The sequence below is a fragment of the Cupressus sempervirens genome, chromosome 10 (genome assembly GCF_028749045.1).
Source record: "Cupressus sempervirens isolate cs-2001-9-10 chromosome 10, ASM2874904v1, whole genome shotgun sequence".
Taxonomy (NCBI): domain Eukaryota; kingdom Viridiplantae; phylum Streptophyta; class Pinopsida; order Cupressales; family Cupressaceae; genus Cupressus; species Cupressus sempervirens.
The window spans coordinates 604448281-604461180 of NC_143127.1; the positions used below are offsets into that span (position 1 = coordinate 604448281).

Sequence of the window (12900 nt, forward strand, 5' to 3'; positions counted from 1 at the left end):
GTAGTGCAATTCCTCAACATAAATTTTAGAATTTTTCCTAACTTTTGAAAAAACTTATTAATATGACCCCTAAGTAGTTGTCAGCAACTTTGTGATTTTCTTGTCAACTTCCATGTAAATGAATTATAAGCTATAATATGTTTTGATATTGTCAATCATTTTTCATACACTTTTAAATTTGGATAAGCTACTTTTATTCTAACAAACATAAATATATAATTATTGCATTTGCACATCCACCCTCGCGTGTAAGATCAGAGCAAAGTATTTCCCGACACGCTCGTTTTCTGTAAAACATAATAAATACATTATTGTGGAAGCTTGTGGTGGGTTTCAAATATTCTTGACCAACCTCCTTCTCCTCTCTATGATGCAGAGAGTATCAATTTCATTGTCGCTTATATGACCAAAATGGGATTAAGACTCAAAAAAGTTTGTACCTGTTCATATAACGATTCGTGTAAGCAAGCAAAACGATCACGAATTGCATAGCAGAATGGTTGTTTTATTATAGGTATGGTGTTTGACCTAAGGAATTGGTTGAATATTTTTGAGTTTTTCTTCTGGTCAAGCCCTGGTTGATTCGGAGTTCGGATATTTGCAGAAATGGCACAAAAATCAATATAATTGAAAATTAAATTTTGTTTGTCACGTTAGTGTATCTTGGTAACTGCTTTTTTGTGGAAAAGCGGAAAAGCAATTGATGGAAAGGCTCCCTGGTTGCCACCTCAAAAATTTCAGGTACAGAATAGTCTAGTTTTTACGGAACAGTGACATTTTCTGCTGGCATTGATATGCTTTCTCTTTTATTTCTAATTGGTTCTTTCTTAGTTGTGAATTGGGAGATGGATGTTCTGTTTACTTTTTGTTTTCTAACTGTGTTTCTCTCTAAGTGGTTTTTGAGATTGATTGGCAAACGTCCACAATCGTTTTTGATTGATAGAGTCGATAATGGTGGTAATCATGGAATGTGAAAAAAGTAGTTCAGATGAGGACGGAAATTGTGTAAGGAAGAGAAGCATTGCGGAAATTTATAGCAGCTGTGAGCCTGTTGCTGTTCCCAATGGTGGTAAGAAACATGGGAGGAGGAGGAATATTTATGAACGTATTGTCTGTAAGAAATGCGGACAAGGGTATGGAAAGGGGAGGCTTCTCTTACTCTGTGATGGGTGTGATAATGGGTATCACATGTATTGTCTCTGCCCCATTCTTGTGAGGATTCCCAAAGGAAAATGGTTCTGTCCAGCTTGCAGGAAGGATGGCATTAGAGGTACGCAACCATATCTTTCTAATGCATATTGGTTTAATTTGTCTCTTACTCTCTGCGTTTTCTCAACTTGAATTTTGGTCTACGTACATTACTTTACGAATATGTGGTATTGGTTTCTATTTAGTGTGAATGTCTGAAAGCATGTCGGGTTGTTTTATGTTTTTAAGTGCCTAAAAACATTAACAGATTGATGAGACATTTGTGGATCAGTTTTTCAAGGATACTGTTTAGACTCCCTTATAGCAGACATCTTTTGGGCTCGATCAGATACTAACTAGCACAAATATTGGCAAATTAAAAGAAAAATTAAAAAAACGCAAGTAAATCAATTCTAAAATCTCATTGTACCAACTACAGAGACCAAATTCCAAAACTCGTTGGATTTGCTAGAATAGATCAGTCTTATCCATTATTTCAACTGGACTTGCCAGTCAAGCCTGTTTGACTCATTTTGTGGGCTGAACAAAGGCCTGTTGGACTACAACAAACCTGTTAGACTTACCAAATCTTGCAGTCTTACCCATCATCTTAGCTGGACTTGTGAATTGAGCCTGTTGATCTGGTTTTGTGGGGCTGATCCGGCTTGAAGATTGAGACTTCAAAGTGCAATAAGTACCAAATTAAGCTACACAGTATTATTTTGTCAAAGTTTTGAATGCAATAGCAAAACTAATGAAGAATTCAACAGTGAATGATAATGAGATTCTTTTTCAATAAACAGAGGTATAGCTATCAACTATACGGTGAAGAAGGATTACCCTCTCACCAGCATCAGCAGTTCTTAACCATTCCAAACCTCCTTTTAATTGAGAAATAAAGGACTTCACTTCATACTTTTTGTTTTTCAGTTTCCTAATGGCCCATTCTTTGTAAACGAACTAAGTAGTCTTTTATTTCTCAAGATTCACTAAATATATTTTTTGCTACGTCTCTCAGAAAGGTTGCCTTTTTTTTTTCCTCAAATGTCTTAAAAATAGATTGCTTTATGCATAACAACTTGTAAGCAAATAATTTTCCTTCTTTTATAAAGACTCAAGTATCTTTATCCACTAGGATTTTAATTGCAATAGCAATTGGATTGGTTTTGGGTGATGCCATTTGTATATTCTTCTAGAATATCCATACTACCTTTTCCAGTCTTTTCCTTTTCGACTTTAACAGCTGGTGTTTGTAGCTTCTTGCCTGGTTGCAGCAGATCTTTTAGCTTGTTCTGAATATTTCCATTCCTTCTCTGGAAACTTACCTTCTCAATTACAAAATCAATGATACTGTGTCCTGAGATAAATATTTGGAGAAATATTGGCTACTTGGACTCTCTGCAGTGCCACCCATACATGTCAAAGATTTAAAAAAAATTGGTATTTGGTTGATAACTTGTTTATGGCTTTTGGATCAATCTACATTCCCATTCCTATCTTTGCTGGGTGTAATAAGTGCTGGAAGAGGATAGATTTTTTAATTATCTGAAATCCGTTGTCCATTTGACAGATCTTAAATGGGTTGGTTCAACTCTTTGTTCTCCAACAAACTTAGCATACAAAGATTTTGTTTTTTTTGACAGTCATGCTTCTGCAATGAGGTCCATTTGATGTATGATTGTCCTCAATGACGGAAATCCAGTAGGCACTGAATTTCACTTTGCTCGTCAAATAGGGCCTTCCCTTTGTCTGTTAATTCTTTTAAATTTCTTTTAATACTTTTTTTTGCTTTGGAATCAAAACAAAGATCAGTTAAAAATTAAAATCTATTCACAGTTTAAATGAGCTACTGGGCTTAAATCAACAATGTTCCACTGTTTTTTCATTTACTCTCTCTAATTGCAGCAACTCAAACCTGATCTCATCCTTGCTGATTGCTTTGCCCTTCTTCCTTCCATCTTGCACAGCTTTTAGGTCACACTTCCTTGGCCTTCAAAGTGGCACATGACAAGTAGGCACTGGAATTACATCGCGACACTTTTCATTGATCACCAAGATGGAATTTTACCTCATTTTTCTTTTTTACGGTCAATCACTGATCATTGTGTAATTTGATGGGCCATTTTTAGTTAGCTTTCACACCATCTCAACCATCATCAAATGGCTTCTGCTCTTCCCTAGATGATCATACTGCGGTGCTAGTCTTAACCTGTTATTCATTTTGTTGTAAATTTTCTGTTTTGTTACTGTTGCCCCTACCTTTTTATAAGTTTTAAAATCCTTCTCAAATATCAAATTTTCATGTTGCTTTAATTCAACTTAGGTTTTCTTGTGCTTGGACTATTCCTTCCACTAGGGTAACATTTGCTTTGAATTGTGAACAAACTCATACTAGCCAATTGTTAAGTATCATAGTCAAGTACAATATGGCCACAACATTTACCCTTTTGTAATGGTTCTTTATGAGACTACCTCATGTTTATATCTGAACTTGATCAATTGATCAAGTCCAAGAGATTTTGTCAAGATATTGATTGTTTTAGATGCACATTGTTGCAACTCAACGCCTCTTTTGCTATCAAATAGAATGAAATGAAAGTGTACTTTGACATGCTATATGCATGGGATTCAAGATTTTTCACCACTATAAGAAAACTTAAGTTTTTGCAATAAACAATGTTTAATTTTTCTTGAGCTGCCTACAAATCAACACGTAAATACTTTAACCAGAGTAAACAACGTACAAAAGCAACTGTATACATGCTATACACTTGACTTAAGTGGAAGAAAAGTAAATGTTTGCCACCTTTCATGAGTCCATGTAGGCAACATCTGTTTTCAGGCTAAAAGAATGCTAATTTTTATCATCTATGGATCAATGCCCACTCAGCATCAGTAAATCTAACAAACTGAAAGTTGTCATTAGTACCATACTGAATGCCACATTCAACTATACCTTGCATATGCTTCATATTGAATCATTGCTGTGTGATGATTTCAGGCCAGTCATAGAAGCAGTTGAAAATTGTTTGTCATGGCTCAACTGAAAATCCTCTAATAAACTCTTTAGATGGACTCCACCATTAATATGCCAAAAATGCACTCCAGGGCAATATTTCAAGAAATTAAAATAGATATCATCATCAAATTGGAGAATCTGATTTTGATGTCAAGTTGTTCTAGTCTCATAGCTTATGGAACACTAATGAGAATGACTATAATCATCTAAATTTTGACTTGTAAATTTGAATGAGAAGGGACTCTTCTACATCTAGATCTAGATAAACTATTTTTTTGTATCTGGCTCATGGAGCTCATATCAATACATATAGAGCCTTAACCATCTTGCTTGGAAAATAGAAATGGTGTTCAATGGAGACTTGTATCTAAGGTCCAAGTTATGTGCTAGGAATTTGGAGACTTGACGGTTGGAGGGGATTACCTCATTTCTAAGACTGACAGTTTGCTACATCAGCGTGAAAAAACAAAAAAAAGTTAACTTTTAAAGGAAACAAAATGTGGAAAAACCTAAAAAACTAAATGGGGAGGATTGTCATTGCAAATTCAGTACACAAATTTACTTATTAATATTTCAGCAGCTTTTAGTTCATCTAAGTAATCAGAATATCCATCCCCTTGCTCTCCCACTTTGTCCCTATATTAGGAAACTTTTGGTTTCCATTAAACTATGTCCCCACTTCTTCTCCCATCCCAAAAGCTTGGAGAACATTGACTATCTTTCTTGTTTTAGAAAATTTCATGTCATAGTTGTTAGAATGATTAGAATAATTGAGAAGGGTGGGGTTGCGAGGAAAGAGGGTTGGGGGTTGGGGGGTGACTCAATTATCCTTAGGTCTAGATGTACCAATTCAATTTTTAACAACTTCAAACAACTTAATTACACTCATAAATCCACTTGACCAATATATGATATCATCAGTAATTCAACTTATTCAACTAATGATATCATCACTTAGCTCTCTGTTTAAGTGTATGCCGAATAACAAAAACATATAGCAGTAAATAGCATGAAACGCGAAAACAACATTCACACAAGTATGACACCGGGATTTAACGTGGAAACCCAATTTGGGAAAAACCACAAAGTAACATGCTACCACTTTTTCACTCTTTTGAAGTGGGCTCGGTTAAGGGTCAACCCTGGTAAAGGTTACAAAAAACACTGTTAGGTGTGATCCTATTAAAGGATTTAATCACCTTGTTAGAAGTGACCTTGTTAGAGGTCTTTAAAACATCCCATCAGAATGTCACCTTGATTAAAGGATTTACAATATGACTGTTTGGTCAACCTTGATTAAAGGATTTTACTACCACAATGGTTAGAAAGTAATATCTAGGTTGATAAGATAAAATACAACTCACTTTGCAATGTTTAGATCTCCATTCAACTCATTCTTGGTTCATTGACTGGACTTCATCACATTCTCCATCTCTGATCTTCTTGGCAACACTCCAAGCACTCACTCTTTCTTTCACGAACTTCTTACCTTTCCTTTGCAACTTTGTTCTTCCTCTTGTTCTTCACAAATTCTCTAGTCAACAACACTAAAACATCTCATATGCCTCCCTAAATAGATGGGTTTAATCTTTTGCTTCTTAAATATAATCGTAGATCTTAGGGTTTGATTAGATTCATTGAATTTGTTCACCATTTTGTCCATCTACTTCTTTCCTGAAACTTCTGGAAACTTCTCATTGAATTCTCGCCTTAAATCGCTTAACAAACTCAATTCATGCATTAAATATGCCAACTCATCAATCCTTATCTTTTATGTGTTTTGACCAATTCATAAATTCAACTGTGTCAGCTTTAGATCTTGATTCTTTCACAAACTATTAATTTATTGACACTCGGTCATCACTATGTTCTTCAGCTCATTCATTACTAGGTAGCTCAGTCACTAGTAATCTGTCTGGCTTGGCTTACACTAGCTCGCTCGACCATCACTGTGCTCGATTATTACTTTAGTTTACCTTCATCTTGTTTGGTCATTACCAACACTCGGCTAATACTTAAGTTCCTTAATCTTCTGTTCGATAGTGCTTAACTTCTTATTGACCTAGTAACCTATCAGTTGGTCAAGCTTAGTGTTTTACTCAACTTCTTGACTTCTATCAATCATCTCTTCCATACTTCAAATCATCTTTCTTCTTCACTTAATACAATGATCAAACACCATATTATCTTTTCAAATACTAACTAATCATGTGCCCTTTGTAGTTCGATCATACTTAGTCCTCTTTACTCAACCATTTTACTAATTCTATCTTGTTATCTCTCTTTTCAAATCTTCTTCATCAATCAAATAATATGGCACTCTACGCTATTAGCAAACGTCTTACTAACAAGGTTTGACATCAATGCCAACATAGTAATTGTTCCAATTGTAGTGCCAACAATCTCCCTGTTTGGCATTGATGGCAACAACTTTAGTTACTATGCAATGGAAAAAGTGTTATTTGGATTTTCACTATCAACTCCCTCTATAGTTTGTATTTAATCTTCATTAATATCCTTAGTTTCATTTTGATTCTCATCCATGCAATCTTAGATATGCACCCTCTTTGCTTGTTTACACTTCTCCCTCTATGATACCAATTGAGATTCTCCATTCTGACACCAATTCTAATACCAATTGTACTGACTCCCTCTTTGACATATCTCTCAAATTCTTTGATATTGGATGGTAACTTGACATACTTCTCCGTCTTTGACAACAATGCTAAAGACATCTATGTACACATCTCCCTCTTTATCTTCTATACTGACTGATCTTTAAATTAGCTCTCCCTCTTTCATGTTTGTCCTTAACTGTATCACCATGTGCCTACTTGCAACTTTATCAACTACAACTGGCCTCCTTTTCATAGCTTTAGGCAGCTCCTAAAGTGTGACCTCTTGTATCAATCTGTAAGATATTTTGATTATAACAGTTGATGCAATGCTGCATCTCTTCTTAGTTTTCTTCAGATAGAGGAATGACCCCTAACTTACCTCTTAGATACACAAATGAGTCCTTTGGTAGTGCCTTAGTGAATGTATCAGCTATCTATTCCTTTGTGTTCACATGTTCCGGTCTTACTTCTTGGTCTTGCACTAATTCCCTCGAGTAATGATACTTAATTGATTATGCTTGGTCTTTGTGTGCATCACAAGATTCTTGGATATGTTTATAGCACTTGTGTTATCACAATATATCACCATAGGTTCAATAATTGCTTCCTACATACCTTCCAACAATTGCCACACTATGTTTGAGCAACTAACTATTGCAATAATATATTCAGCTTCCATTGTGGATTGAGAAATACAATTTTGCTTCCTACTGGGCTATGAAATCAATCTAGTGCCTAGGAAGAAAGCACCTCCACTTGTACTCTCTCTATCATCAATGTTTCTTCTTCTTATACCATAAACCATAGTCTTTTGTTCCTTTTAGATATCTCAATATACTTTTCACAACTATCAGGTGATTCTCCTTAGGATTAGCAGAAAATCTTGCAACAATTCCAACAACTAATGCAATGTCAGGTCTGCTATGAAGAACATATTGCAATTTGCCAATCATTGACCTATACAATGTCTGATTTACTTCAACAAAATCATCATTCTTTGAAAGTTTATTTCCAGTAGCTATAGGTGTTCCAACTGGTCTTGAGTCTTCCATTCCTAAAGTTTTCAGTATCTCCTTGATATACTTTGATCATGTAATGTATGTACCTTCTTTCATTTGATAGACTTGCAAGCCAATAAATAATTTTCTCTCCAAACATTGACATCTCAAATACTCAAATTATTTCTTCATCTAATTAACAAATGATTTGCGCAATAGACCATGTCCTCCAAATATGATATCATCAACAAATATTTCAGCTTGCAATATCTTATCCTTAGATTCACTTTTCAAATATAGATTGCTATTATCATTAGTTTTTGCAAAACCAATTTTCACCAAATATTTATGTAACCTTTCATACCATGCTGTAGGACCTTGTTTCAAACCATACAATGCTTTGTGCAACTTACATACCATGTTCTTCTTGCCAGGTTCAACAAATCATTCAAGTTGTTCAATGTAGACTTCTTCTTCCAAGGTTCCATTAAAAAATGCAGATTTGACATCCATTTGATATACCTTGAATCCTTTGTAACCAACATATGCAAGTAATCTTCTTACTCCTTCCAACCTTGCAACTGGGGCAAATGTCTCTCCATAATCAATTCCTTCCTCTTGTGCGTATCCCTTGCAAACCAATCTTATTTTGTTCCTTGTGCCTTCGCCTTTCTCATTCAACTTATTTCTGAATATCCACTTGGTTCTAATCACATTCATATCCTTTGGTCTTGATACCAATGCCCATGTTTTGTTCTTCTCAATTTGATCAGTCTCCTCTTTTATTGGTCTAATCCAATTTTCATTCTCCAATGCATCTTTAACTATTCTTGGCTCAAACTTACATAGTAAACATGTATCATTCTTCAATTTTTTTTTGTCATGTCTCATAAATGTTTGTCTCCAATGATTTTATCAGGTTTGTGGTGTCTTCTTACATTATTTTGCTAAAATAGGTTAAGATCTTCTTTCTCCTTGTGGTAATTCACTTGGTCTTGCTTGCTCATTTTCTCCAGGTATCTCCTGCTGTAACTTGGCTTCCTCTATCTAGTGTTCGGTCTACTCTCTCCATGACTCGGCATCTATAGCCTGATGCTTGGAAGCTTGCTGACGCTCCACAGAGCTTCTCTGCTATTGTTCGACAATGCTTGTCTATTGATGCTTGACAGTCTCTTTCTCTGGTTCAGGCAAGTATCTTGGTTCTCCTTCATAGATGTATACAAAGTTTCTACAATCTTTAGGTTCCTTCTTGCATTCTACTTCATTCATTTCTGCAAATTCATCAACTTTGACATTTGTACATTCCATAATTTTGTTAGTCTTAGAATTCAAACACTTATATGCCTTGCTTGTAGTAGAATATTCTAAGAATATACCTTCATCACTTTTTGCATCAAGTTTTTCATTCCTTACATCTTTCAATATATAATACTTGCTTCCAAATACTTTGAAATAGTTGACTTTAGGTGCATAGCCATACCATAGTTCAAAGGGGGTTTTGTTTGTACCTTTCTTGTCTTGAACTTAGTTAAGTGTATAAACAACAGTACTTACAGCTTCTCTCCAATACTTTTGTGAAATATTTTTTTTCCATCATCAATGTTCTTGCACAACCCATGATTGATCTTTTTCTTCTTTCAGCTATTCCATTTTGTGGTGGAGTTGTTGGTGCAGAAATTTGTCTTTTGATTCCTTTGTCATTGCAGAACATATTGAACTCCTCTGATATGAATTCACCTCCTCTATCTGATCTCAAGTATTTCAGACTCTTACTATTTGCTTTTCAACTCTAGCCAAATACCACTTAAACATTTGAAAAACATCAGATTTTTCTTTTCTTTGAGAAACATCACAGTCATCATTCTAGAGAAATCATCAACAAATAGGATAAAGTACTTGTCACCATAATAACTTTGCACACCAATAGGACCACATAAAGCAATATGAACCAACTTCAAAACATCATTAGAAGAATAGGTCTTTCTCTTGAAACTAGATTTTGTCATTGTTTCCATTTGACATTGTTTGCATATCGCTTTATCAAGTTTTCTCAATCTTGGTAATCTTTTTTACTCTTTCTATCTTACTAATGCTTACCAAATTATCAAAGTTCACATGACACAACCTCTTATGCCATAACCAAACATCTTCAAATTGTGCAAATAAACATGTATCTTTAGATAGTTCTAGATAGAATAAGTTACCTCTTGTTTGCTCTTCACTTCCAATCAGCTCACTAGTAGCGTCGTAGATTTTTGCCTTCTTGTTTTGAAATTCAAGTTGGTAGCCTGAACTATCAGATGTGCCCCTCTCAACAGATTATATTTTAGTCCATCAACTCAATATGCATTGTCACATTTGATCTTTGCCATTTAATATAATAGATCTTTTACCTTCCACATAACATTGTGCATCATTTCCAAACTTAACTTCCATTTTAATGTTCTAGCTTTTCGAACTCACTTGTATCACTAGTCATATGATGTGAGAAACCACTATTAATTATCCATCTATCATTCTTACAAACATGTGAAATAAGAGCAGTTTTCTCAAACTTTTCATCTTCATTAGATTCATCTTTCATTGCAACATAAACAACTTCATCATGTTCATCAGAATCACTTTCAGAACCACCTTCTCCAACAATGTAACAAGATTTCTTACCCTTTTCCTTGTATTATTTGTTCCCTTGGTTGTCTCTATTGTCTCTCCTTCCTCGGTATTTTTTTGTTTTTTGATAATCAAAATTTGACAATTCAAATGCAGTGAGTCTACCAATTAGACTATCCAAGGTCAGATCATTACCAGGTGTACATCTCAATTCTTGTATTGTAGGATACTCTAATAGTATAAACGTGAAGTAAAGTTCTGAATACCTTGTTGATTACAGTCTCTTCAAGTATGTCTGCTCCAACACTTCTAATTGCATTCACCACTTTTTTGATTTAGCTACAATACTAGGCAACAATTTCTCTTTTCATTCTCATGTCATCAAACTTGCCTCTCAAACTTTTAGCTTTAGCCCTTCACATTTTTGTCTTCTCTATGAATTTGTGCCAACTTATCCCACATTTTCTTTGAAGTAATGCAATCCTTCACATCATCAAACTCAACATAACTAAGGGAAGATGCCAAATCTATCATCATTTGATTACGCTCTTGCTTCGCTTTGATTTGCTCAATTGTCATGGGTCTAGGTGCTTTAATGTATTCATTGTCCAACTAGTAAGTGCAAAATCTCCAACTCTAGATAAATGCAATGTCATCAGACATTGCCATATTGGGAAGTTCTCTTTGTTCAGCCTGGGTACCTCTCTCTTGTACATCTTGATCTTTAGCTTAAGTCCCTTCAAACTTTCCATACAAACATCAAAGGTTTGATACCAATTATTAGAATGATTAGAATAACTGGGGGGGGGGGGGGGCAGTTATCCTTAGGTCTAGATGTACTAATTCAACTTTTAACAACTTCAAACAACTTAATCAGTTATCCACTCAGCCAATATATCATATCATCAGTAATCCAACTTACCATATCATCACTTAGCTCTCTGCTTAAGTGTACGCTGAATAACATAAATATATAACATCAAATATCATGAAACATGAAAACAACATTCACACAAGTATGACACCAGGATTTAATGTGGATACCCAATTTGGGAAAGACCACCAAGTGACATGCTACCACTTTTTCTCTCTTCTAAGGTGACCTCGGTTAAGAGCCAACCCTATTAATGGTTACAAATCACACTATTAGGTGTGACTTTGTTAAAGGATTTAATCAACCTGTAATGTCCCCTCTTCCGGATTAAAGTTGAATATTATAACCTGCAACCATTCATTAGTATAATATAGAAAAAATGTACGTGAAACACATTAAAAATATTGGATTAAATAAATATTAATTTAAATACTACCCATACTACCCTTCCTAATCCTTCGAAAGAGATTCTTCTCAAACTACTAAACCCTCTATACATCGATTAGGTAATTATCATAGAAAGAATGTCTTCCTTAGGCATTTTTGGGATCTCTAGTAATACTACTTGGTAGAGATCCCACCTCTAATCAAGTCTCTTATCTCTGAAATATGCATATGTTTGACCACTACAATATATATTGTCTCTAAGAGATTCTCTACAAATCTCCCTTTGGGTTCCAATTCAGAATCTCGACATTCAATCAAGAATGTCGTCTAATCTTTGAGTTCTCTTAAAAGAAACTCGACAATCTAATGAATGCCCTCTACCAAGTTCTTACTTGGTCTCTATGAGAACTATAACATTCTCATCTCAATCCTTGATCTTGATAATTTTATCTACCAAATGGTTTATATTTATTTATGAAATTTACAAATCAAATGAACACGTCTTTGGTTTCCTTTAATTTTTCATTTTATAATCCTTCATAGAATATATATTACTTAGATTCTATAAATTAGTTTAGTTTCTCTATTCTGATGTAGTTCAACTCTCTTAGGCATAATTGTTTTTTAATCCTCCCATATTTTATTTATCATATGTGTCCTTTTCAAAGAGTTGCAAACCTTCATAATCACAATCCTTTTGAAAAGTCATAGCCCTTCATAATTACAATCCTTTGGAAAATTCATAGCACTTCATAATTAAAGTCCTTTGAAAAGTCGCAACACTTCATAATCACAATACTACCAAAAAGTTACAATACTTCATAATCACAATACTATCAAAAAGTCACAACCTTTCATAATTAGAACCCTTTTGAAAGAGTCACAACTCTTCATAGTTAAAATATTTTTGAAGAGTCACAACCATTCATAATTACAACCCTTTCAAAGAGTCACATCCTTTCATCATTGAAAATATTTGAAAAAAGTCACTTATTTTCTTCTCATTCCTCTTCTAATAGTCCTTCTTTAACTCTTCTCTTCTTCTCCTCTTCCTTCCTCTTTAAAATGAATTCTCCTCCCTTTTATACCTTAATCTTAAAGAGTCACATCTTTTTATTACATCTCTTGACTTTTTATTAGATTTAGTTAGTTTATATTATATTATTTATTTACTTGTATACTTTATATTTATTATCATTTATTATT

At 34.3% G+C, this 12900-nt stretch overlaps 1 protein-coding gene across 5 annotated transcripts in view; it reads left to right on the forward strand.

Moving 5' to 3' along the window:
• The first annotated feature begins 238 nt into the window (after positions 1-238).
• LOC149535309 (histone-lysine N-methyltransferase ATXR6-like) overlaps positions 239-12900 on the forward strand; it is a 223320-nt gene continuing 210658 nt past the window's right edge. The window contains exons 1-3 of one of the 5 annotated variants that reach the window (XM_089803854.1): positions 239-514; positions 658-741; positions 944-1270. In XM_089803854.1, the coding sequence (XP_089659980.1) occupies positions 952-1270 (319 nt within the window). In that variant the 5' untranslated portion in view covers positions 239-514; positions 658-741; positions 944-951. Of the gene's footprint in view, positions 742-943; positions 1271-12900 lie in introns of all 5 variants that reach the window. The other 4 variants (XM_089803856.1, XM_089803852.1, XM_089803853.1 and 1 more) reach the window with 4 other exon arrangements.